This window comes from Herpailurus yagouaroundi, unplaced genomic scaffold (assembly GCF_014898765.1).
Source record: "Herpailurus yagouaroundi ecotype Mexico unplaced genomic scaffold, PumYag 254, whole genome shotgun sequence".
Lineage (NCBI taxonomy): Eukaryota > Metazoa > Chordata > Mammalia > Carnivora > Felidae > Herpailurus > Herpailurus yagouaroundi.
Window position 1 is genome coordinate 1,279,585 of NW_024412471.1, and position 24,228 is coordinate 1,303,812.

The window sequence follows — 24,228 nt, forward strand, 5'->3', positions numbered from 1 at the left end:
GCTGGGCTCTCCCCAGGACCCAAGAGAGGAATAAATTCTCCATTGCCTCTTCTCATTTCTACCAAGAGTCAGTCTTTAGCCCTAGGCAGGAAGCCCTGTATCAGGTTCAAGCTCCTGAGATAATGAGGGTCCCTTGGTTCCCTACTAAGGTTGGGCACATCTGGGTCAGAGAAACCACAAGGAAGACCTTTGCTTTTCAGACTCATGTAGGCAGTTATCAGGGTTCCCAGATGCAACCCCCTTATGAACACATGCATAGTCACAGAGGGAGAGGAGGAAAGATGGAAACCCTGAGCAGAACCAAGCCCCACCACCTTATCATGGCCCTACCAAAGTCCCTCCCCCAGGGCAGCTCTCTAGACCATTCACTGGGGCAGCAGGAAAGGCTGAGGGCCCTGTTTGGGGAAAGGTTGGCCCTTGGAGAGGTATGAATGTGTGGGTATAGAAGGCAAGAAGAACATCCTTATCTCCTCACCCTGGCTAAGGCACCAAAAGGAAAGAAGGAAGGTAGGAATGGTGAAGATGGGAGGGGAGAACAGATCCCTTGGATCCACTGGCTTAGGAAAGACAAAATACATAAGAGTGGAGAGAGGTGGGAACTACCATATAGGTCCCACGACTGTGCAAAGAGAAGCATCCAAGAACTGGGTAGAGCCACACTAGTGTGTACATTACCCATAATGTTCCTTCCACCCTGCTCCAGAGTTGGAGGAAAACATGTTGCAGGAGTCGAGGGAGCAGAACTGCAAAAGGTATTTTTTCCCTGAGCCTGAAGGTTAAGGGCTAAAGAAATAAAGCTTTATATACATGGCAACATCTATTCCTTCCTATCCTGCTCAATCCTCTTCAGTCCATATGCTGACCATCCTGTTGCTATGAGGGAGAAGAGGGAGGGTCGGCACTTAAAGGAAGGGCTCAGTTGGCCTAAAATACCCACTACTCCAGAGGAGAGGGAAAGCCCATGCACCAGCTTAGTGCTAATGCCTTTTTTATCAGCATCACTCACACCCCTCCAAGTCTTAGGGCTGAATAATTGGGTGTCCCCCTCTCTCCCCACAGGAATGAGGAATCCGAGGCTTAGCAGGGCAGAGCAGGATGGCAGGGCAGGCCTCAAGTGTGGTTTCTGGTCCCCTGTGGACCCAAGCTAACAGGAACTGGTCTGCAGGTTGCTCTCCGTGAGCAGTGACGCAATGGAGGATGGGTCGTAGACACTGTCAAATTCCTCATCTGAACTCAGCCCTTCATGCTGGGTTGACTCAGCAGCTGACCGGGAGGCTTTGCGCCTGAGTCAGAGAGAAGAATACTTGTAAGGGAGGGAGACAAAGATTGAGACAGCCACACTTACCATGCTAAGGAAATTCCCAGTTGTTCTAAGGCCTCTAGGTACTCACGAGATCGCCCACCAATCTGAGATCTGGGGAGATGGGATATAGACCAGGGGCTTGGATAGTAAAGAATAATCATACAGGCTTCCAGCCAGGAAGGAGTGACTGCCAAGTACCACCTTAGGGATCCTCCTCCCTATCCAGGAGACCCCATTCCCTTCCTGCACCACGACCCCGATTGAGCGGGGGTCAGAAAAGCAGCCATTACCAGGAGTCCTTCTCGAGGGTTTTGATCCGGGCTTGGAGCTGTTCATTGGCCTCATGCTGCTCCTCCAGCTCACGCTGGGCCTTCTTCCTCAGGCCATCGAGTCGCTCAATTTCCTCTTCTGCTTCATCCACCTGCCGCTTCAAAGCCTTCACCCTCAGGCTTAGCTGGACAGGATACCAAGTCCCCACATTAGAAAAGCATCTGCTGCTACCGTGGGCTGGGACCCTCCCCTGTAGCAATTTTGACAAGGGATCATTGCCCTAGAAAAATGTTATGGCCATGGGCAAGTTCCCTAACTTTACAGGTTTGTTTGGGGGGATTAAATGAGTTCATACATGTAGAACACTTAGAAAGAGAACCTAGCACATCACAGGCACTTGATGCATGTGCTACTGTGACTGCTCTGATCCAATCCCTCCAGTCTCATCTCCACCCTTATACAAGGAGAGTCGAAGCTGGGAAGACCTCTGAGATAGGTCCTCCCCTGGCCTTCAAGCAAATGCTCCATACATGCTTGCCATATGGTTGCTTGGCCCTGGCTGCCATCCTTACCTGGTCCTTCTGGTCATTGACATGCTGCCGCTCGTCATCAATTTGAATGGACAGCTCTTTAACCCTCCGCTCCAGTTTTCGGTTGGTAGACTGCAAAGCTGTCTTCTCCCTAAGAGGGTGTGGAAGGGGGTGTCTATGGCTGTCGCCATTTCTGAAGGAACACCTGCTTGGCCCCCTCTGGCCTCCGTGAGCTCTTCTCAGTCACATCACACTGGAAAGGATCCAGGGCAGATCCAAAGAACCGGGAGAGAAGAGGTCATTCATATTTCAGAAGGCCTACAACTCTCTTGCTCTTTACCAAGGAAAAAAGTTTCCCCTAAAGATCAGGCCAGGTTGGCCATGTCTGAAGTGCAAGATGGAGGGAACCTCAGAGGAGAAAAGCCCAGAAGGAGAGAAGAAGGGCTCACGTCACCTCTCTTCAGCTTGTAGCCGCTCCTGCAACTCCCGATTCTGGGACTCAAGATGAGAGAGGCTGGCATTGGGCTTCTGGAAGCCTTCTGAGCTAGCCAACCGGCTCTTCAAATCCTTGTTCTAAAAAGGGCAGAAAATCTTCACAGTCACATTCCACTTCCATCCCCTCCTATGGCCATTTCACCTGCCTCCTGGGGTCTGTCCCCAAGACTCCCTACTTCCCAGCTCACCTGTCTCTCCAGGGAGATTTTGTCACACTCCAGGTCCTGTCGAGCTGACCTCTCCTGCATGAGCTCTGTCCTCAGCTGGTCCACCTGGTGGGGAGGGGTGAGAGGAGCCAGATTTGGGGAGCGCTCACAATGAACTAGGCAGCTGAACCACATGAGGCAGAGTAAACTGCAGGATGCTCTCTGAATCCCCATAATTCTCAGGCGACTAAAAAAATCAGCCTTTTCATATGGGACGAGCCACAGAATTTAAACAGGGCCTCCTCCATCACACCAGGAATTAGCATTCCTTCTGAATGGAAGTAGCCTGGATTCAGGGCAGAGAGTAATCCCAGGCCACCAGGATTCCTTCTTCCACTCAAATCCCTGGATTCTTTCCACCCGTCCTGAAGCAGAGGAGACCCTGAAGTTGCACCAGCCATGCACAGATTCCGCAGCCAGAATTCTCCTCCCACATGGGAGGGTGGAGGTGTTTTTGAGAGGGCCGAGAGGTTCTGTAGTCAGGGATGGATGCAGGGGACGGGTAAGGAAGGGCTTACCTGGTCCCGGCCACGATTCATGCGTTCCGTCAGCAGCTCCACAGTGCTCCTCTCCTCATCTAACTCTGCTTCCAGCCGAGAGACTTTTTCCTGTGGCAGAGGAGCAACAGGTTCTTTCTGCCCCACATGCTGGACACCAGAATACCAAACCCAACCAGGACCCTCTCAAGGCCCCGCCTCCACAGACCTGTCTCACATGTCCCCATAAGCAGCTGGTCCTTGCCCCTGCCCAGAGCCACCATAGAGCTAGCACCCTCTGCTGACCAGGCATGGCATCAAGGGAAAGAGGGAGAGGGCACCTGCTCTAGCCTTGGTCCCCTGGCAAGATGACAAACCCCAGAATCTATTCCTCACTGGGGTAGCCCTGTTTCCCTAATGGGAAAGCAGACAGAAAGCAAAGTGCCCGAGCCAAGGCTGGGATGGAGAGAGTCAGAAACCAAAGTGCCAGGGTACAGACTAAGGAAGCATGCTCAAGCCAGGCAGTCCCATGTAGATACTAAGGGTATGGTCTCTGGAGCCAAACTGCCTGGGTCTGAAAATCAGATTCCTAGCAGAGGGGCCATGGCTAAGTTGCTTACCCTCTCTATGTGTCAGCTTCCCTCAACAATAAAATGGAGAAAACAAGACCACCTATCCCACAGGGTTATTTATCCTCAAGATTAAATAAGTCTGAAGTGCCCAGCACATAGCATAATATGTGTTTGCTGCTGTTATTGTCTTGTTATTATTATTATTGCCAAATATGGCAACCTGAAGAGCACTATTGCCTCTAAAGAGGAGCCACTGCTATCCTCCAGCCAACTGCTGCCACGCAGATAACTCAGGATCAGAAGCTCGCTGCTACAGAATTTTCCAAATGTATAAACGAAGCCAGAGCTTTTATGTGACGTGTACATATCTAAACACTGGCAATTAATTCAGAGCCATTTAAAACACTGCAGTCAGGGGCACCGGACTGGCTCGCTCAGAGAGCATGCAACTCTTGATCTCAGGAGTTGGGAGATGGAGCCCCACACTGGGTGTAGAGACCCCTTAGAAACAAAAAAAATATTAAAAAAAAAATTCTCTTTAAAAATGTTTAACAACAACAACAACAACAAAAGAAAAAACGAAAGGAAACAAAATGAATACCACCACGGTCAAACTCCATCAGCAGCGGGCTACCAGCTTTCGATCCCTAGCATAGAAAGGGGGCTTGGCTTGTCCCAGCTCCTTTCCCCACAGAAGTCCCAGCTATGCCAGGACCTGGACACCCCACCCCCACCCCCCCCCCCCCCCCCCCCCTGTCATTACCTCAAGACCCTTAAGTTGCCGGGTCCTGTCATCCTGGGAGCGCTTTTTGTTCTCCGCCTCCTGCTCCAGCCCCTGCAGTTTCTGGGCCAGCAGCTCCTTGTCCAGCTGGGCCGTGTCGCGGTCAGCCTGGGATGCCTGCAGGGCCTGCCGCAGCCTCTGGGTCTGGACAGAAGGAAAAATGGAACAGCCCAGAGAAGTAAGGTGGGGACTCGGGGGTGGGAGCAGTCTGCCCCTGCGGAGAGAAATGTTTCATCACTGATGTTCTTTAGAACCGCCAGAGCAGGTGATAATCAAAAGCAGGCTGACTTTTAGTTTGTTTTCTTTTCTTTGAAGATTTGGTGGGTTTTATTCAACCATTCAGGGATCCGGGCAACATCCTATCTAGCCGGCAGAAAGGAGCTCCTGGTCCGTTTTCTTTATTGTTTTAACGCCCTACAGAAGTTAGAATCACCTAAGTGGTTTTTAGAAAACTCATCCTGGGTCCTGGCCCTAGGGGTTATGATTTAAGTGATACAAGCTGCAGCTTGGGTATTAGGATTTTAGGTATTTTAACAAAAAAGGTTTAATGTCATGACAAAACACAAGTTTATAACACATTGTTACTGTAAAAGATTGTGAAGCATTAAAACTAGAAATCATATTTACATTTTTTTTTAAGGTTTATCTATTCTTGAGAGAAAGAGAGCACAAGTGGGGGAGGGGCAGAGAGAGAGGGAGACACAGAATCCCAAGTAGGCTGCAGGCTCTGAGCTGTCAGCATACAGCCCAACGCAGGCCTTGAACTCCCGAACTGCGAGATCATGACCTGAGCTGAAGTCAGACGCTCAACCAACTGAGCCACCCAGGCGCCCCTACAACTAGCAATCATATTTAAAGCATCTACTGTACGTCAAACATGCCTCTATATTGATACCATACTTCCACTAACATTGCAGTGTTGAAATTTTTTGGTACTGGGATCTTTTTTTTTTAATCTCCCCAGGTGATTCTAATGTGCAGCAGTTTAAATATTGCTCTACAGGGGCGCCCAGGGGGCTCAGCAGTCAGAGAGGCCGACTCTTGATCTCAGCTCAGGTCATGATCCCAGGGTTGTAGGATGGAGCCCCGCGTTGGACTCCTCACTGAGCCTGGAGCCTGCTTGAGATTCTCTCTCTCTCTTCCCTGCCCCATCTCCCACTCACACTCTCTCTCACCCTGTTTCTCTCTAAAATAAAAAAAAATTAAAGTTAAAAAAAAGTCACTGCTCTACAGACAAGGCACCTCCTATCATTATCGGTACCTAGAGTGGACAACTCCCTACCTCACTATGTCACTCTAAGTGGTTAGACCTAAACCGGGGTCCCAGGATCCCTTGGCCCCAGGTTTAGTTAAGAGGCAATGACCTGCAAACCAAGGACATTGGGAGAGTTCCCACCCTCCTGCCATTTCTGCCCCCACCTCGTCCTGAAGCCGGCTCAGCCCTCCAGAGCTCTTCTCAGCCTCACTGGCCCACTCCTTGGCCTGGCGCTGGGCATCTGCCACCTCCCGCCGGGCCTTCTCCTTGTAATCCTCCAGCTGGGCCTGGAGCTGCTGCAGGGCCTGCTTAGAGTCATTTCCAATCTGCTCCAGCTGAGATGCAAAGAAAACAGCCTTTCAGCACTGCACCTCTGTCCCTTCTCTGGGCCCAGACACCCCAGACCCTCCTTCCTGCCGAAGCAGCCCTCCATTGCTCTCCCCTGGGCCCTAGGTCCCTAGTATGGCTAGTAGTAATATACAGATTGCCTGGCTTCAAATCCTGGCTCTACCACTTACTAGCTGTGTGACCACAGCTCGTCTTCTCTGGGTCTCAGTTCCCCATCTGTAAAATGGGGAAATAATAGTACCTACATCACAAAGTTGTGAGAATTATGATAGCTAATTATGTAAAGTACTTACAACAGTGTCTGACACAGAGTAAACCTAATTGACCATATTTCAACAAACCCAAGAGGCCAATGATTACAAGATGTACAACTAAGAAAGAAAAATCTGCCACTTGAACTGTAACATCCCATCAAAATTATACAACGCAAATCAACTTCAGAGTACATTTTAGAGCTGATGAAATACATTAGGTGTTTGCTCTAGCTTTACAAAGATATTAGGAGAGAACCTTACCTGAAAAAAAGTTATTTATTTCTTTTTTTTTCCTTCTTCCTTGCCCTCCCCCGAATATAAAATCCCACCCACGAAAATTCCTGTATTTAGGTCTTAAAGACATCTAGGGAGGGATTACAGAGCTTTCCTTTCCCTACCCCAAATAGAAAATTCTACTAATGAAGATTGTTATGTTCAGGTCTTAAAGATGTCTCAGGGAGAATCCCAGGAGACATTCTCCAAGGATCAAGACCACAATGAAATGGGACATAGAGGGGAGGTCGAGGGCACAGAGAAAGAGTAGAAAGGACACCCTCTCTGAAGATTTGGCCTTGGCCTCCCCAGCAATGAACTTGAGGAAAGCAAAAACCACACATTCTGACCTCCTCCCCCGCTCAGGCAAGCTTCTGAAAGAGCTGCGCCTCTTCCTAAGAGCCCGGGCCACCCCTCGCCACACCTCCTTGTTCAGCTGGCACACAGTCTTATCCAGCAGGCGCTTCTGTTCCTCCAGCTCAGCCTTGCCCCGCCGGAGTGCCTCCCGCTGCTTCCCCTCCTCCTCCAAGGCCCGTTTCAGGGCCTGCTGCTCCTGCCCCAGGCGGGCCAGCCCCCGCTGGGCCTCCTCCAGCCGGGCCTCCAGTGCCCGCTTGGCAGCTGCCAGGCTCCCCTCCTCCTCCTGAGCTGTGTTCAGGGCCTCCTCAAGCCGCTTTTTCTCTGCCTGGGAGAGGGAAAGCCATTTGGAGAGGAGTAGATAGGAGGGAAGAAAAAGAGGTTTATGAAAAAGGTGGGCAATGCAAACGGGCTCAGAGGAACCAGCAAAGGAATTAAGACACAGAGGACAAGCACAGGGTGAGAGATAAGAGACAAAAATACCAGCACAAAGGCCAAGACGTTCGTAACAAAGCACACTCCAGAAAATAAACCTAACTTTAACAGAGGGTTGTTGGGAAGGCAAAAACCAGCACACTCGGGGCAAAAGAAAACTGGTAGCTGAGGATTTTGCTAGGGAGTGTTTAGCCAGGGGTGAGGGGAGAGAGGGCCAGGAGGAAGCCGCCAAGGTGGGCAGAAGCACTGACCTCTAGCCGCTGCACCCTGTCGCGAAGCCTCGCCTCCGCCACTTCCCCACCCTCCGCCAAGCCTCGGGCCTCCTTCAGCTGCTGCTCCAGACCCAAGATGCGCCGTCGGAATTCGTCATTTTCCTCCTGGGTCTCCCGAAGCGTCGTTTCCACTGCTGCCCGCCGCTGCCCCAGCACCTCCACCTCTGCCTCTGCTGCCTTCTGAGCCTGCGGCCAGTTAGGGGAGTGGCAGCTCAGACCCCAGGGCTCAAGGCCACTGACCACCACCAAGAAAGCCACCCCAAAGAGAGCCCACAAGAGCCAGATTTCAACAGTGGTAGTGCCCCCTGAGAACCCCACCCCTACGGAGACATGGTGCGTGCCATCAGGTGCAGCCCTGCCTCCCCCTGCCAACCCCTGGCTGCTTTTCACCGCACACTTATGACCAAGGATCTGGTCTGTACATACCCAGGGTAGGTAATTTCCTCACCCTCTGGCTCCTCAGCCCTCCAGACCCCTCAGCCTCCACCTCCTAAGCCCTGTGCCCACTCCCCTTGCCTTGGAAGCCTCTTCACAGTCCTGTCTCAGCTGCTGGAGGGTCTTTTGCAGCTGGAGGTTCTGCTGTTCCAGTTCCCGGCCTCGATCAACCTCAACCCTCAGCTGTTTCTCCAACTCCCGCTCCCGGTGACGCCCAGCCACCTCCTGGCTTTGCTGCTCTTCCCTCAGCTCCTTAAGTTCCTGCTGTGTCCGGCGCAGCTCCTAGAAGGGAAGGGGAACGGTGACAGGGCAGAGAGAGCCACCCTTGGATAGGACACTGTGTAGCAACCAGGACCCTCATACATTGCTGGGGGAACGTAAGACGGTGTGGCCACTTGGCCGAGTGGCTTGGCAGTTTCTCAAAAAGTTGACCCATTAATTCCATTCTTAGGTATATATCCAAGAGCACTGAAAACATTTTTTGGGAAAACATGTTATATGAATGTTCATAGCAGCATTATTTCATGAGAGCTAAAAATATAGAAATGACCCAAATGTCCATCAATTGGCAAACAGATAAACAAAATGTGGTATATCCACATAGAATATTATTCAGCCATAAAAAGTAATGAAGTACTGACACTTGCTACAACATGGGTAAACCTTAAAAGACATTATGCTAGGTGAAAGAAACCAGACATGCAATGTATATGTATATGATTTGTAATGTATATTATTTGCCAGAAGAGGCAAATTCATAGAGGCAGAAAATGGATTAGTGGCTGCCAAGGGCTGGGGCAAGTGACTAGATATGGGGTTCATTTTTGAGGTGATGAAAATGTTCTGTAACTAAGTAGTAATATGGTTGTACAACTTTGTGTACACACTAAAAACTACTACGCTATACACTTTAAAGGGGTGAATTCTATGGTATGTGAAATAAATCTCCATAAAAAAAATTACATGGAATAGATGAGGGTGTGAACAAAACAGGATTGGCTGTTTCAAAAACAAAAGAAAATATACTGAAAACCAAAAAATGCAACACAATAAATAGTGGGGCTGCTTTTATTTCTTTTTTATTTTTAAAAAAATTTTAAGGTTTATTTATTTTGAGAGAGAGAGAGCACAAGCGGGGCGGGGTAGGAGGGGAGGAGAGAGAGAAAATCCCAAGAAGGCTCCATGCTATCAGCACAGAGCCCAATGTGGGGTTCAGTTTCACAAACTGTGAGATCATGACCTAAGACAAAACCAAGAGTCAGACACTTAACCAAGTGAGCTACCCAGGCGCCCCTACTTCTTTTTTAAAAAATTAAAATATTGGGGCACCTGGCTGGCCCAGTCAGCAGAGCATGTGACTCTTGATCTTGGGGGTTGTAAATTTGAGCCCCACAGTGGGTACAGAGATTATTTCAAAATAAAAATCTTTAAAAAAATTAGGAGGGGTGGGAGAAAAAAATTAAAATATGAACTCTGGTTCTAGTTCTTTAGCTGTTAGCTACTTCTGAAATTCAGAAATTACCATAATTAGGCTGAAAGGATATATAATATATTGTGAGTTTTCAATGTAAGACACTAACAAAACTACAAAGGAAAAGAAAAACAGGGGCGCCTGGGTGGCTCAGTCAGTTCAGCATTGACTCCTGGTTTTAGTTCAGGTCATGAACTTGCAGGCTGTGGGTTTGAGCCCTGCGTCAGCCTCTTCACTGACAGTACAGAGCCTGCCTGGGATTCTCTCTCTCTCCCTCTCTCTCTGCCCCTCCCCCACTCGCTCTCTCTGTCTCTCTCTCCCTCTCAAAATAAATAAATAAACTTTAAAAATTAAAAAAAAAAAGAAAAACAGCACAGTGTATGGTCTACATTGGACAAAGTCTGTTTTCCTAATGTATATACTTTGTTATTGATTAAGTACTGATAAAACATACTTCACATATGAGTAAATGAAGCTCTGGTTATTACTTTTTAGCTTTTTAGCTTTATCTAGCATAATCAATCAACTGAGATTGTCCAGAGGAATTATGTAGACTAATATAGCAAATAGACTTCAGACTATCCTTAATTTTTGTTAACTTCATATTAATACAGTAAAAATTTAAGAGCACTTTTCATTTCACAGCCACCGAAGTATATTTGGTTTTGGTTTATTATGTTTTTCTCACCAAATATGTGTGTAAGCTCAGACTTTTATTTACCTGGAAAAGCATCACAACTATACTTCTTTAATAAATACGGTTACTTTGGTTAAAATTAGGCAGTCTTACGGTAAAGGCATGATACACAAGCATTGATCAATTAATACTTGTTAAGTAAGCACCGACTACATATCAAGCATAGTGAATCAAAGATTATAAACCTAGAAGAATCTTCAGGAGGCCATAAATGCCAGTTTTCTATACTAGCAAAAATATTTTCTAAGTTTCTAAATCATCCAAAATAATTACTTGCTTTCTTGTCCTTCATAAACTAATACAAAGAATATGAAGAAATTATTTATATTTACTTCAATTTGGTGACTTTATCATTTATAAAACATCCGTGCATGATAAAACATCTAATTCCCTTGGTCTAGATGCTATACTCTCTAAGCAGCCTTCAAATTACAACTTGGCTTCCCAAGTAGGCCAGCCTGCCATGCCAATACAAGTATTCCAGTCTGTGTGACAACATTTCACATTACGAGTTAATAAGCTGGCATTCTAACTGTAAATGTTTGTTTCATAGATGTAGGTAAAGAGTCCATATCCCACCCCCCCACCCCCCGCTGCTCCAAAACAGAGCAACTCTTGCTATCTGACCAAACTCCAAGCTTGCAAAAATGACCCTGAAGTTTCACAAATCCATCTAAATGCTGCTCCCCACGAGGTCTCTTGGGAGGTAGCCAGCAGCTGCCAATCTGGCCACCAAAAGTCCTTTACATTAGAAACCTGTATATTCAATGAGAGCAGCCAGGCTGGATCAGAATGTGTGGGGCAGAGATACGGCCAAACAGGTCCTGAAAACCAAGCACATAGGAGGCAGCCACAACAGTGTAGAGGCCCGGTCAGTGTCTGCCAGCCCAACCTGCCTGCCCTTCCACACTCCAATTCCAAGTTCGTGCTTGCTTGCTTGCTTGCTTGCTTGCTTGCTTTCTTTCTTTCTTTTTCTTTCTTTCTTAATTTTTCTTCTTTCTTTCTTTCTTTCTTTTTCTTTCTCTCTCTCTCTCTCTTTCTCTCTCTCTTTTCTTTTCTTTTCTTTTCTTTTCTTTTCTTTTTTCTTTCATCTCTGAACCCAATATGGGACTCAAACTCACAATCCTGAGATCAAGAGTCCCATACTCCACCAACTAAGCCACCCAGGCACCCCTCCAAGTACCTTCCTGAGCTCCTCCATTTGGCGAGTGTCTGCAGCACCAGCCCGAGCCTGCCCTAATTCCCTTTGCAAGACCTCCATCTTGTCCCCAAGCTCCTCTTCCATTTCCTCCTTCTCCATCCGCAGCTGCAGGAGTCTGAGCCCAGTCAGGTGAATGAAAAGGGAAAAGGAACAAGTTCAGACCACCTGCCAGGGAGAGGTGAGCAGGATAATGCAAACCACCTCCCCAGGGGCCAGGAGCCTGGGCACCCACTGTCAGCAGAGTGAAGGGCACAGCAGGGGTAGAAAGGAAGCAGGATGTAGGAATCATGGATAAGCATTCCCGGGAAAGAGGCAAAGTCCTCACTCCTGCTTGGTGGCTCTAAGCTCCTCCTTGTTCTTCTGGAACATGCTCTGCCAATGCCCTGTCTCCTCCGATGTCTCCTCCAGCTCTCTCTGCAGTTCCCGCACGAGGGTTGACATCTTCTGCCTTTCAGCCTCTAATGCAGCATGATCCTAGAGAAGGGGACAGTTGGGGGTCAGGAGGCTCAGAGGGAAAAATGCACTTCAGATCAAGTGTAAGTGTGTAGAAATGGAGGCTTGGGCCCACAGGGCACCACACCAGCTGCACACCCTTGTCCCCCAGCGGTGCCTGATGTGATGCTAGCAGAAAGCTCTTCCCAAGCCACAGTCCACCCCGCTGTTGTTTAGATGAAGCCCCCCCCACCCCCCAGTTATTTCCCCATGGGACTTGGGTCACACACCCTCACGGTACTCTTGGCCTGCACTCCCTCTCTCTGCCCTTGTAGGTTTCCTGGCCAAGGTTTTCACTACACCTCACATGTATCTTTTAGAAGGAGTTGCAGTTACAACTAGAAAAGTCTCAAAATACCAAGGCCTCACGGCAGCCCCTCTTGGGGCGGGGAGTGCCCACTTCTGGCGGCCCCTGCTCTGGCCACATGCCTGGGTTGCGTCTTGCATACTCCGGCGAAGCTGCTCCGTGTCTCGCTGGTACTGCTGCCGGACCTGTTCCACCTCCTGGTCACGGGAAGCCACCTCATCCTTCAGGGCCCCCTTCAGGGCTGTCAGCTCCCGCTCCCGCAGCCTCAGCTGCTCCTCTACCCGCTGTTTGCCCTCCAAGACCGCTTCCAGAAGCTCCCGGGTCTCTAGCAGGTCCTGGGGAAATGAGGGTGGAAGTACAGGGGTGACTGTAATAGGATCTGCCTTGCTATTCATTCAGTCAGCCGATCAGATACACTGACTGAGCACCTTGTACATGTTAGACTCAGTACCAGGTGCGAGAGGCCTCTGAGATGCCTATTTAGGAAAAAGGAAACGCACCATTCTGGGATCTAACCCCAGCCCACCTTTGAGTCTGTCTGAAAGCACGCTAAGGGGTACCTGTAATCAGCTACCTACTGCCCATGTGTTGGGGAAAGTGTGAGTGAGCAGATTTGAAGGTGCTCCAGATGACAGGAAGCAGAGGCAGGGGGAGCCATCCTGCCCCCACCTTCATTAGCGCCTCCTTAGCAGGCTCCGGCCCCTGGGCCTGCTTCAGCTTGTCCTGCAGTTCCATCACTTGGGTCTCCAGCCTGTGTCGTACCCTTTCACCCTGGTCCACAAGGAGCTTCATGTTCTGGAGCCTAATAACAATAGATAACATTATCAAGTGCTAGGTGTCAGCCAGCTTTCTAAATACTTTATGCGTATCGTTTCATTTAAACCTCCTTAAAGTCTCTGTTCAAATCTTAATGAGGCCTCCACTGTGCCTCCACCATTCGGCCCACTGATCTGCTTTAACTTTTCTACTTATCACCTTCTCCCATGCTGCAAATGTACTTACCTAATATGTTCTTTATTTACGGTCTGCCCTGTCCCCCACTAGAAGCTCTGCTTCTGGAGAGCAGTGCTCCTCATCTGAACGGTTCGCTGATGTACCCCAGGAATCTAGATCACTGCCTGCCACACAGTATTCACAGCAAAACATGTGCTGAATGAACAATCCTGTGAGGTAGGTACTATTATTAACCCATTCTACAGATTTAGAGCCTGAAGCAGAGAGGCAAATCCAGGTAACCCAACTCAGGCACCACCACCATGACCGATAACATAAAGAGAAAGGTCCTATCTTTAAACTGTCTCTGTCTGCTTCTAAAGACTTCCCCCTGTCTCTCTCACCCAGGGGCAACCTCCATCTGGCCTTGGTCCCCAAGCAGCCCCACGTGCACACTCGGCGGCACTCACTCTCTGGTGCTCTGCTGGGCCTCCCCCTTCCTCCTCTCCAGCAGTTCCTGCAGTTGGCTGCACTCTTCTGCCTTTTCCTCCAGCTGCCGCTCCAGCCCAACCTGGGAGGGTTCTAGCTTCTGTCGCTTCTGGAAAAGGCAAGGAGAGAAAAACAGGTGGAGAGTAGGAAAAACCTCTCAGAAGGACCAGGAGTAATGGGAACGTCTAACATTTAATGACCCTCCCTAAATGACAGGCGCTATACTAGGGACCCTGTGCTTATTATCTGCATTTAATACTTTTCACAAGCCTTGGGACTTGCGATGGTTTAAAGTACATCCACTAATTCCTTAACATTCCTTTCAAAAGGTGAAGCCTCAGGGTGCCTGGGTGGCTCAGTCGGTTGAGCGTCCGACTTTGGCTCAGGTCATGATCTCGCGGTCCGTGAGTTCAAGCCCCGCATCGGGCTCTGTGCTGACAGCTCAGAGCCTGGAGCCTGTTTCAGATTCTGTGTCTCCCTCTCTCTGACCTTCCCCCATTCATGCTCTGTCTCTCTCTGTCTCAAAAATAAATAAACGTTAAAAAAAAAATTTTTTTTTTAAAAAAGGTGAAGCCTCTTCCCTGGAGTATGGGCTGGACTTGAGGACTCTCTTCTCTTTTTTTTTTAATGTTTATTTATTTTTGACAGAGAGAGAGAGACAGAGCATGAACAGGGAATGGGCAGAGAGAGGGAGACATAGAATCCGAAGCAGGCTCCAGGCTCCAAGCTGTCAGCACAGAGCCCAGTGTGGGGCTCGAACCCACAGACAGCGAGATCATGACCTGAGCCGAAGTTGGATGCTCAACCGACCGAGCCACCCAGGCGCTCTGAGGACTCTCTTCTAACAAACAGAAAAGGAAGACGTGATGTGTAGCTTCTGAGACCAGGTCCTAAAAAGGCATTGCAGCCTCCAATCCTTACCCTCTCTCTTAATCATTCACTCTGAGGAAAGGTAGCTGCCATATTGGACGCTCAAGTGGCCCCATGAAGAGGTCCACATGGCAAGGAGGTGAGGCCTCCAACCAACACCCACTGTCTTCTCATGACTAGCCCCAGCCAATACCTTGCCAGGAAATTCATAATAGACCCTGAGGCAGAACTACCCAGCTCAGCTGCTTCCAGATTCTGGGCCCTCAGACACCAGAAGATGATTATTTCAAGCTGTTAAGTTTTGAGGTAATTTGTTACACAGCCATAGGTAAGTAATATAGTACAATTATTATCCCCACTTTACAGTTAAGGAAAGAGTGGCTTTGAACATTTAAAGAACCTGCCTAAGGTCAGGGTAACAGCCAACAAGTTAAGGTATCAGGATTTGAACTCAGTTTGACTCCACAGCTGACCACTTAACCAGGACACTATACTGCTTTCCAGGAAACAAGGGGTATTAAAATCCAACACTTACTGAGCACCAACTACATTCAGGGCAATACCCTGAGAGGTAGAAGCAGTCTATATTTTTTTAATACATAACCTTTAGCATAAGACTGACCTGAATTTTCAAATTCTTCTCTGCAACTTACTGTCTTGAACAACACACTTAACCTCTCTGATCTTCAGTTTTCTCATCATAAAAGGGTTCACAATACCTACCTTACGAGATCCCTATAATTACGACGCATTACCTAGGACAGTACCTACTACAAGAAGTTATCCTCAATAAATGACAGCTATTGCATAGTGCCATCATTATAATGTCAATGGAGAGGATTCAGGTAAGTAATCTGCTCAAGGCATACACAGCCAGTGCGCAGCAAAGCCGGGACGGGAACTTCCAAAGGAAACAGGTGGAAGGTGGTCAGAGCCCTGATGACTGCACCCCTATCCCTAAGCTCCAGAGAACCCCAGACGTTCTTGGTGGGCCCAGCACACACTCTTGCCTCTGGTGTCACAGAACACACGACTGCTTGTTCCATTGCTTGGAAGAGCAGCCCAGGCCCCGGTTTCTCCCGTGTCCGGCATTCCCCCTGCGCCTCCAATCTCCCCTCACCTTCACCTCTTCATCCAGCTTTTGCTGTAGCTCCTCCACTTTTCGGGTGAGTTCCCCCTGCCCGCCCAGGGCCTTAGTGGAACCAGAAGGCATCTGCCAGGGATATGGCGGGAAGGGATGAGTCCACATCCAGACCCCAGGCCCCAAAGGCCCTAGCCCTGTCCACCCCCCCCCCCCCCGCCCAGGAAGCAGCCACTCACCACCAGGGGCTGCATCTGTTCCAGCACCAAACTGACCTTCCTCTTCACAGACATTTCGCTTTCTGAGCTTCTGGAGGATGAAAGAACAGAAGCAAAGCTTAAGGGAGGGAAGAGGCAGCAGAGATGAGGGAAAGGGGAGCTAAGGGCAAGGAAGATGGGGAACGAAACTAGAAGGAGGAGCAGGGAGGTATGTGACTGCCCTCCTGGGAGGGCCCCCACGCACCCCTCCCTCAGGATGCTGTAGATGGTGGCCTTCAGGTGGTCCACACTGCCTGGTGGGGCAGCCTCCTGCTGGTCTCGGAGCAGGTCTGGAGTTGACTTGAACTGCAAAACATAAACCCAGAGAAATAGGAAGATTAAGCCAGGAGCGTGTGTGGCGTTCAGATGGCGCAGCAGCGGCAGGTGGGAGATGGGGCCCTCCACCACGATGAACAAGCCTGAAGTGGGGAAAAGAGGAGACTGCTGAGGCCTGAGCAGGAAGCCCAGGAGACATCTGAGCGGAGTATGCCTCTCACTACTGCCACAGGCCACATTTTCCTTGACAAGCAGACCTCAACCAGCTGTGAACTGTGTCACAAGTTATCTGTCACCAATGATAGTTCAGGTACTAGAATTTGTAAATGAGTTACTTTTAAAACAGGCTTAACTGCATCCGCACGAAGTTGCTCCCGGACTCACTTGCACTCCTGAGTGGGAGACAAAGCCGGGAGTTGTGACAGGAGCACTAGGAGCTACTTCGATTACCAGGCCCGCCTTACTTACTCTGCAGACCTAGCAAAAGCTAGTGGCCGAGCACAGTTAATTGCCAGGCAGTAATAAGTAACTCTCATGCTTGTGAAGGCTGACTTCATAGTTCGTTCCATTTTCATGAGAATATCATCTGTTTAGTAGAAGGATATAGTGGAGGACAAAAGTAGAATCCTTCTGCCTTTAGCTATTTGAATCAGCAAGGGGTCCTGCAGCTAGTGAGTCAGGAAGCAGAAGCCACAGGGGACTGGGGTCTGACCTGTAGTATGCCAGGGTCATGGACTCTCCCTTGTGGCTCCTCAAAACTCTGAAGAACCCAGTCCTGGGTCTGACGGGAACGGCTAAAGCCACCAAGAGGGCTCTGGCTCTGGACCGACTGTTTGGAGCTGCCCATGTGACTGTCATGCTTTGTGCTAGGGGCCCAGTGGTTGGGGGACCGACGCTCCCGTTCCTCAAGGGTATCCCGTGGGAGCCGGTTGTCCAGGCTTTGGCTCCGCTTGCGCTGTTCGGGGGGCAGTGTCCGCATGCGCCGGCCAGTCCGGCCCCGGGTCTGCCCCCCATGGTGGCTGTCAAACTTGTTGATGAGAGAGTCCACTGAAGACAGGGGAGCAGTGTCGATGGTCCCTGCGGAAGCTCCTTGAGGGGCCAGTTCCAGCAGGCTGGTGCTCCGGGTGCTCGGACTCACAGGGGCAGGGCCTGCCAGTGAAGCCTGGGAGCGGGATCGGAGCAGCCTTCCATTCCAGTGGTCCCCAGACTCCTCATCAGACACGCTGCCTTGTGAGCGTGCAGGAAACTCCTTGGCATGAGAGTAGGAGTGCTCCGGGGGTTCCGAGTTGGAGCTCAGAGCTCCCAGAGCCCCTCTGTTGTTGGCCCCCTTGATCTGGACTCCAAAGGAGTCACTGCCTTGCTCCCCACTGTTGAGCACCACAAAGGGCTGCCCAGCAATGCCCTGCACACGCACAGCCACCCCATAGGTACTGGCTCTCGCATCCTTAGCTGGACGTCGCCCACCACGACGTAGGGTGCCCATCTCTGCATCCCCTGCTGGCTCTGTGATGAACCGAATCTGGACTCCATGGTCGACAGGGCCCCGGGGCTCAGCCATGGTGGACACCGGCTCCATGAAAAAAGGGGTCCTAGAAAATCAAGAAAAGAGTTTAGGCTGAGAGACTGGAAGTAGAAACACCTGTCCAGCTTTTGTGGGGCTCATTGCCTTGTCATTTCTTCTACATACAACAGTGGTTCTCACATTTCATCTGAGCAGCAGAAGTACCTCAAGGGCCTATGAAAACACAGACTATTGGACCCTATCCCCAGAATTTCTGATTCAGTACGTCTGGATTTGCCATTTCTAACAAGCTCTCAGATGATACTGATACTTCTGGTCCAGATTCCAGATTTTGAGACCCACTGACTTAGAAGAATCCATTTCCTCTAACACAGTCCTAGTGAGCTTGACTTCGTCAAGAGTTTAATGACTGCTTGACCTTCACACATACACATATACCATGATGTGTTTCCTCCAACCCCAAACCCTACCTAACAGATACCTCTATCCTAGTGGATAAAAGGGGCCCTCCACTCCCAGAGCTCATTTAAAGTACGGAAGACCCATAAGGTATGCCCTCCCATTTCTGGGAGAATAGCAGAGATGCCTCTGGGTTGGGGGAACTGAGGGCTGAGTGAGGAAAGAGATGGGAGAGTAACTAGGTTTCTACTGTGTGTCTGTTTGTCCCTTTTAAGTCTGGAACCATGTAAATGTATTGCTTATTAAAAAAAAGATTTAAGTAACATTTAAGAGTTCCAGTCCAAGGGGCCCTAGGTTAGGCAGACTTGTCCCACCAGAGGGCCAGAGTGAAGACCACCCATGGGCCAACTCCTCGGGTCCACATTAGCCTAAGATTAGAGTCAGCAAAATGGAATGTATTCTAGGTACGCTCTGGCTCCAGCAACTGGGGAGGGCAGGTTCTCCTCCAAGCAAATAAAAACTCCAGCTTCCCCAGCCCTGCGACTAATCTCTACCGGAGACTGGCACCACACTGGAGGCGGGGCATCAAATGTGCCAGACACACAAATGTACCCAGCCCAACCTCCCAGTGGAGCCCTGGGCCAAGGAAAGTTGGCAAGGCCCCCTTCAGGGACTGTAGATATGCTAGGAAGCCCAGGAAACTGGGGGTGAGTGGGGAAGGGAGTGGCCTAGCTCCAGGTGAGAAAGGGCTTGGTGGGAAGAACATTCCTAGCATTCCCAGCCCTTCCCCTCCAGGGAGGGAAGGAGCCCTTACAGGCAATAGTTCTTCACCGTTTTGGTTCTGAGACCCCATTGGAGGGAACAATGAAAGCAATGCCCCTCCACCCCCCAGGAAATAGTCCACAGAGTCTCAAGAGTTTCACGGACACCTCAAAGCTACCCTGAACTAAAGGAGCCCACTCAGGCATCCGGGAGGACTTCAACCTACCTCAGATACTCCAAACAGAAGGACATTTAGTCGGCTGGGTCCTTTGTTGGAATTCAAGTAAGAGATGGGACCGGAAAAGAAGCTACAAGGGGTCAGTTTTACAAACCGCTCATCTAATAGAAAAGGAACTGGGGCGCCTAGGTGGCTCAGTCGGTTGGACGTCCGACTTCAGCCCAGGTCATGATCTCGCAGTCTGTGAGTTCAAGCCCCGCATTGGGCTCTGTGCTGACAGCTCGGAGCCTGGAGCCTGCTTCAGATTCTGTGTCTCCCTCTCTCTCTGCCCCTCCCCTGCTCATGCTCTGTCTCTCTCTCTCTGTCAAAAATAAGTAAACATTAAAAAAAATTTTTTCTTTTAAAGAAAAAGAACCCAGCCCCACTCTTCATTTGATATTATATAACCATGAACAAATCACAATTTTTCTGAGCCTCAGTTTCTTCATCTGTAAAACAGGTATAATAATAACACCTCATAAGGTAATATCTGTGAGAATTAAACAATAATTGCATGTGTAAAAATTGTATCAAGTTTGGGGCGCCTGGGTAGTTCAGTCAGTTAAGTGCCCAGCTCTTGATTTTGGCTCACATCACAATCTCTCAGTTCATTGGTTCGAGTCCCACGTCAGGCTCTGCACTCAGTGGGAGGTTGTTTGGGATTCTCTCTCTCCCCCTCTCTCTCTGTCCCTCCTCGCTCTCTCTCTCTCTCTCTCTCCCTCCCTCCCTCTCTCTCTCAAAATAAATGAATGGAAAAAAAAATTTTTTATCAAGTTCTACACTTCAGATTTTTGCATTTTATTTACTCTACTTTACTCTATTTATTTATTCCACTTTAATAAAAAGAGGGAAAATGACAAGATATGAAACATACCTAGCAGTGTGTGCCTGTCACAAAGCTGACAACAAATGTTACCCAGTGTACATGCTGTTCCTTCCACCAAGACCTTCCTGGCTTCACCTGCTTCACAGAAGAATGTCACTTCCTCAGAGCCTTTCCCATCCAGACCCTCCCACAAACTAGGTCAGAACCATGTTATATGTTCTATAGTCATCCTTCAATGAATTTGCCTCAGGTTTTTTTTTTTTGTTTTTTGGTTTTTTTTTTGAGAGAGGAAGAGAATTAGAGCATGCCGGCCCCCGGGGCGGGGCAGAGAGAGAGGGAAAGAGAATCCCAAGCAGGCTCCACCTACAGAGCAGAGCCCAATGTGGAGCTCAATCTCGATCTCATGAACTGTGAGACCATGACCCGAGCCAAAATCAAGAGTCAGATGCTTAACTAACACCCAGGTGCCCATCAGTTGTTTTTTGTTTTTAAAGATTTTATTTTTGGGGCACGTGGGGGGCTCAGTCAGTTGAGCATAAAAAAATGATTGTGATTCTCTTTCCTTCTCTCTCCCTCTAAAATAAAATATTTTTAAATTAATTATGTCAAAAAATATTTTATTTGTAAGGAATCTCTACACTCAAAGTGAGGCTCGAACTTACGACCCAAGAACAAGAGTTGCATGCGCTACTGACTGAGCCAGCCAGTTGCCCCTGCCTCAGTTTATTTTTCTATATTTATTAGGGTGATGATTTGTTTCCTGTCTGTCTCCTCCAGTGGATTATAAACTCCTGGAGGGCAAAGATCCGGGCTCTCAGCTGACTCCGGTGGCCCCAGGGCCTGGTGACATGGTGCACATCAATAAATATTTGTTAAAGGTCGTATCCTGGACCAAGGCAGACTCTCACAGCAGTAGGGAGATTTGCCCAAGGGTCCCTCACAGCCATTTCTCATTTGCCCTGGTGACAGGACCTCTTCCTGGCCTGGACTCCCTGCCCCATTCGATCATAATTTTGGAACCAGATGTGCCTAGACTGCCAGCTCTCATAAGTCACATGATTTATTCATAATGCAGCTCGACTCTGTCAGTACATCTACTGATCTTCCAGATCCGGGTCAAGGAGCTCCCAGGCTAGGCCCACAGAGCGCCCAGCCCCTCACCCACACAAGAGCACCAAGTTGTGCAGAGACAGCGCTGAACGTGCCCCTGGTCCCAGTGACTCCTTAACCTCAACCAAGTGTTAGACCCAGGACAGGTGGGTCAGGGGCCAGCGGGACTGAAGTGATCTTTGGGGTGGGTCAAAAAGCAGGGCTTTAAATGATTCAACACGGAAAACCGGAAACCTATCCGCCTTCAGTTACAGAGGGCAGTGGGGCGTGGCCAGGGGAGCCAGCTGGCTCCAAGGTCTTAGGTAAGCCCCAGAGGCAGGTAAACAGCCATCTAGTGCCAAGCAACATGGAGTACAGAGCCTTCCCTCTCATTGCCTGCCCCTGTTTTTCCCTCCTCTGGCATGTGCCCAGGACACTCCTCACCAAATGTACTCTGGGAAGAGCCCAGGCCACAAGTTAAGTCAGCTTCATCTGTCTGCCTCTGCCATTCCTGCCCGGAAGGAGTGGGGAGGATACCCTGCACCTGTACCAGACAGGCACTTCTCCCTGAGTTACTCATTAGCCTGCCCTGCCCCAAATCCATCACCTCTGGCTTCCAACTAGGAGTGACATTCTCTCGGCTTCTGGCAAGAAGTGGGGGGTGGGGAGGTTTGGGGTGTGCAGAGGAAGAACTGACACACACACACAGAGCCAAGCAACATGCTAGACATACCCAACTGGCAGATTTAGAAAGTGGAAGAATGAAAGGTATGGAGATTAGACTCTCCTCGGAGGTAACGAGGGAAGCAAATGGTCAAAACAGGATAGGACAGCTCAGTGACCTTGATCAATGGCTATTTTCTCAGAAAGAGTTACAAAGACAATAAGGTTCTCCGTGGATCAAAAAGAACCACCTCAAGTGGACCCCTGGCTCGGTCCACTGAAAAAGCCGAAACCTGAGAGCCAGGCTAGAGCAGCTTGGCCAGTGGAGGAAAAAACACAATGACAAACTGGGCCCTGCAAACTGGCTGGACTGGTTTGAGAGGCAAGGGAAAGGGGAGGGGCAGAAGGATTCCACTGGCAGCTCATAAAGCAGATCAGAGAAACTCCACACCACAGAGGACAAGGGGCAAAACCATGGGCAGGGACTGTCAGCCTAGATGCCAAGGCCAAGGCTCTGAAGGAGGAGGCATAAGGTAGAGAGGGAACAGGAAGGAGCAGAGGCACAAAGAACCTGGTGAGTGTCAGACCAGTGCGTGACAGGAAGACTCAGCGTCCCCTACCCCTCCCTCTCAAGTTCCCAAAGTTGCATTCCTGATCCCACATGTGCCTTGGCCAACTCCTTGGCCCTTAGTTCTCCCCTCCCCAGCATGAAAAACAGCAACCTTACCCTCTCCTCACCTCCCACCAGCCTGATAGCAGGCAGATCAGCCTGGGGAAAGAAGAAAGGGTTCTAGGAAGCCAGAATCCTCTTAGAGTCCGGGAAATCTCTGCATTATCAGTCCCCTAGAACCAGCCCCCCACTCCCAAATATCAAGGATGAAAGAAGAGGTGCAGAGGCACGTGTCAGCAGCCTGTGGACAACACAGCAGTTGCAATTATTTCCCAATTACATCTTTCCTCCGGCAGGGCATCAAAGGGGCCAACCTAAGATTGGCTCTGGTTCCTTTACCTGCCTAAGGCAAGGAAATCTGCCTCAGAAGTCTCGTCTGGGCCCCAATGTGCACCTCTCATGCAGCCTGGAGACTTAGAGGTGCTACTCCCTTAGTCTTGTGGTTTCCTACAGAGTCCTGCCTACGGCCCACACCAATGGTGCCTACTGCCAGTCTGACAGCCTTCACGTCCGGGAGTCAGGGATGCACAGTAGCGTTTCAAGGAGTTAACATGGGCTCTGCTGGGAGGCAGCAGAGAAATTGGTTAGGTGCGGAAACCTCACCCAGTGGTCCCATTGAGAACCACAGATGAAAGTATGTGTGCTTGGGGGGAGTGTTTGACATTAGCCCCCAGGAAGGGGCCCCATAAGAAAGTGTTTCTACATATTTTGTAGGCCTAGAGACCTATGCTTCCTCATATCCCTCTCTTGGAAAGCATTCTCTCAAGAGGAAGACAAAATTCTCCCAGGCATGAAGGCAAAGGGGGATAGGAACTGAAAGGCTTCACACCTCTCAAGGAGATGGGGGTGCCGTCTTGTTCTACTGCTCAGCGTCTTCACCTAGAGGTGAATGGTTGGAGCGAGACCGCACACCTCAAAGCCAGAGGGAGGTGACAGCGCCAGCTCAGAAGGGCAGTGGGGGGTGGGGGCAGCTCAGGGAAAGAGCACCTCTGGGCGCCTTCCCCCTTACGTCTCTGAGCCCAGGCGGCAGCCCAGGCGTCCCCAGCTGAGACTAACTCCTTCCCCCGAACACCGCGGACTCCCGAGAGAAATTCTGCAGCCAGGACGGCGTCTGACCTCCAGAGAGAACCAGGCCCTGCTACTCTCTCACGTCCTGGGGGCAGCCTTGGCCCCAGGTGCCCCTCCGCTGGCACAGTCCCAGGCACCTGCTCAGGTGCCCCTCCCCTGGCACAGTCCCAGGCACCTGCTCAGGTGCCCCTCCCCTGGCACAGTCCCAGGCACCTGGCCCTAGCACCGGAGAGCAGCAGCCCGCTCGTCATCGGTACTCCCACCCCAGCTTCACGTCCCCTCCTCCTCTCTCCATTCAGCACCTGTACCCTGTGAGAGGGGACCCCAGGTCGCCTCGCGCCCCGCCCCTCAGGGCTTGCCCCCTCGGCGTCCACTCACCCCAGCCGGGCTCGGCGCTCCCGGGCTCCGGCAGAGCTGCACGCGCGGCTCGCCAGCCCTCCCCCTCAGGCCCTCTGCGCTCCCTCCGTCCTCCCCCCCCCCACACCCGGCGCCACCAACCTGTTACTCCCCTCCGGAGCTCCACCCCCATTGGCCGTCACCACCCGCCCCGCCTTTCCCTTCCTCTGGTTGGTCCTTTTCCCGCGGGGGGCGGGGCCGTTCGCCCCGGGCACCCGGACCGGGGGTCGCGGGCCGGGGTGGGCGCGCCGGGTCACGTGGGCCGGCGGGCGGGTTGGGAGGC

General features: G+C 50.4%; 1 protein-coding gene across 2 annotated transcripts; it reads right to left on the reverse strand.

Annotated features, from left to right (window-relative positions):
• Positions 1 to 198: 198 nt before the first annotated feature.
• Positions 199 to 24,016, reverse strand: CGN (cingulin). Of its 2 annotated transcripts, XM_040461160.1 has the most exons (21): positions 23,928 to 24,016; positions 17,046 to 17,922; positions 16,263 to 16,363; positions 16,040 to 16,109; positions 15,840 to 15,932; positions 13,831 to 13,958; positions 13,097 to 13,229; positions 12,550 to 12,762; positions 11,954 to 12,102; positions 11,611 to 11,743; positions 8,341 to 8,541; positions 7,804 to 8,010; positions 7,188 to 7,445; positions 6,053 to 6,223; positions 4,616 to 4,777; positions 3,323 to 3,412; positions 2,787 to 2,870; positions 2,558 to 2,676; positions 2,146 to 2,254; positions 1,594 to 1,757; positions 199 to 1,283 (listed from the first exon to the last, which is right to left on the reverse strand). In XM_040461160.1, exons 2-21 carry the CDS (start codon positions 17,907 to 17,909, stop codon positions 1,145 to 1,147), a joined length of 3,588 nt encoding a protein of 1,195 aa, XP_040317094.1. In that variant the 5' UTR covers positions 17,910 to 17,922; positions 23,928 to 24,016; the 3' UTR covers positions 199 to 1,144. The 2 variants fall into 2 exon arrangements, with proteins under 2 accessions (XP_040317094.1, XP_040317095.1); XM_040461161.1 differs by lacking the exon at positions 15,840 to 15,932.
• Between the last annotated feature and the right edge of the window lie 212 nt (positions 24,017 to 24,228).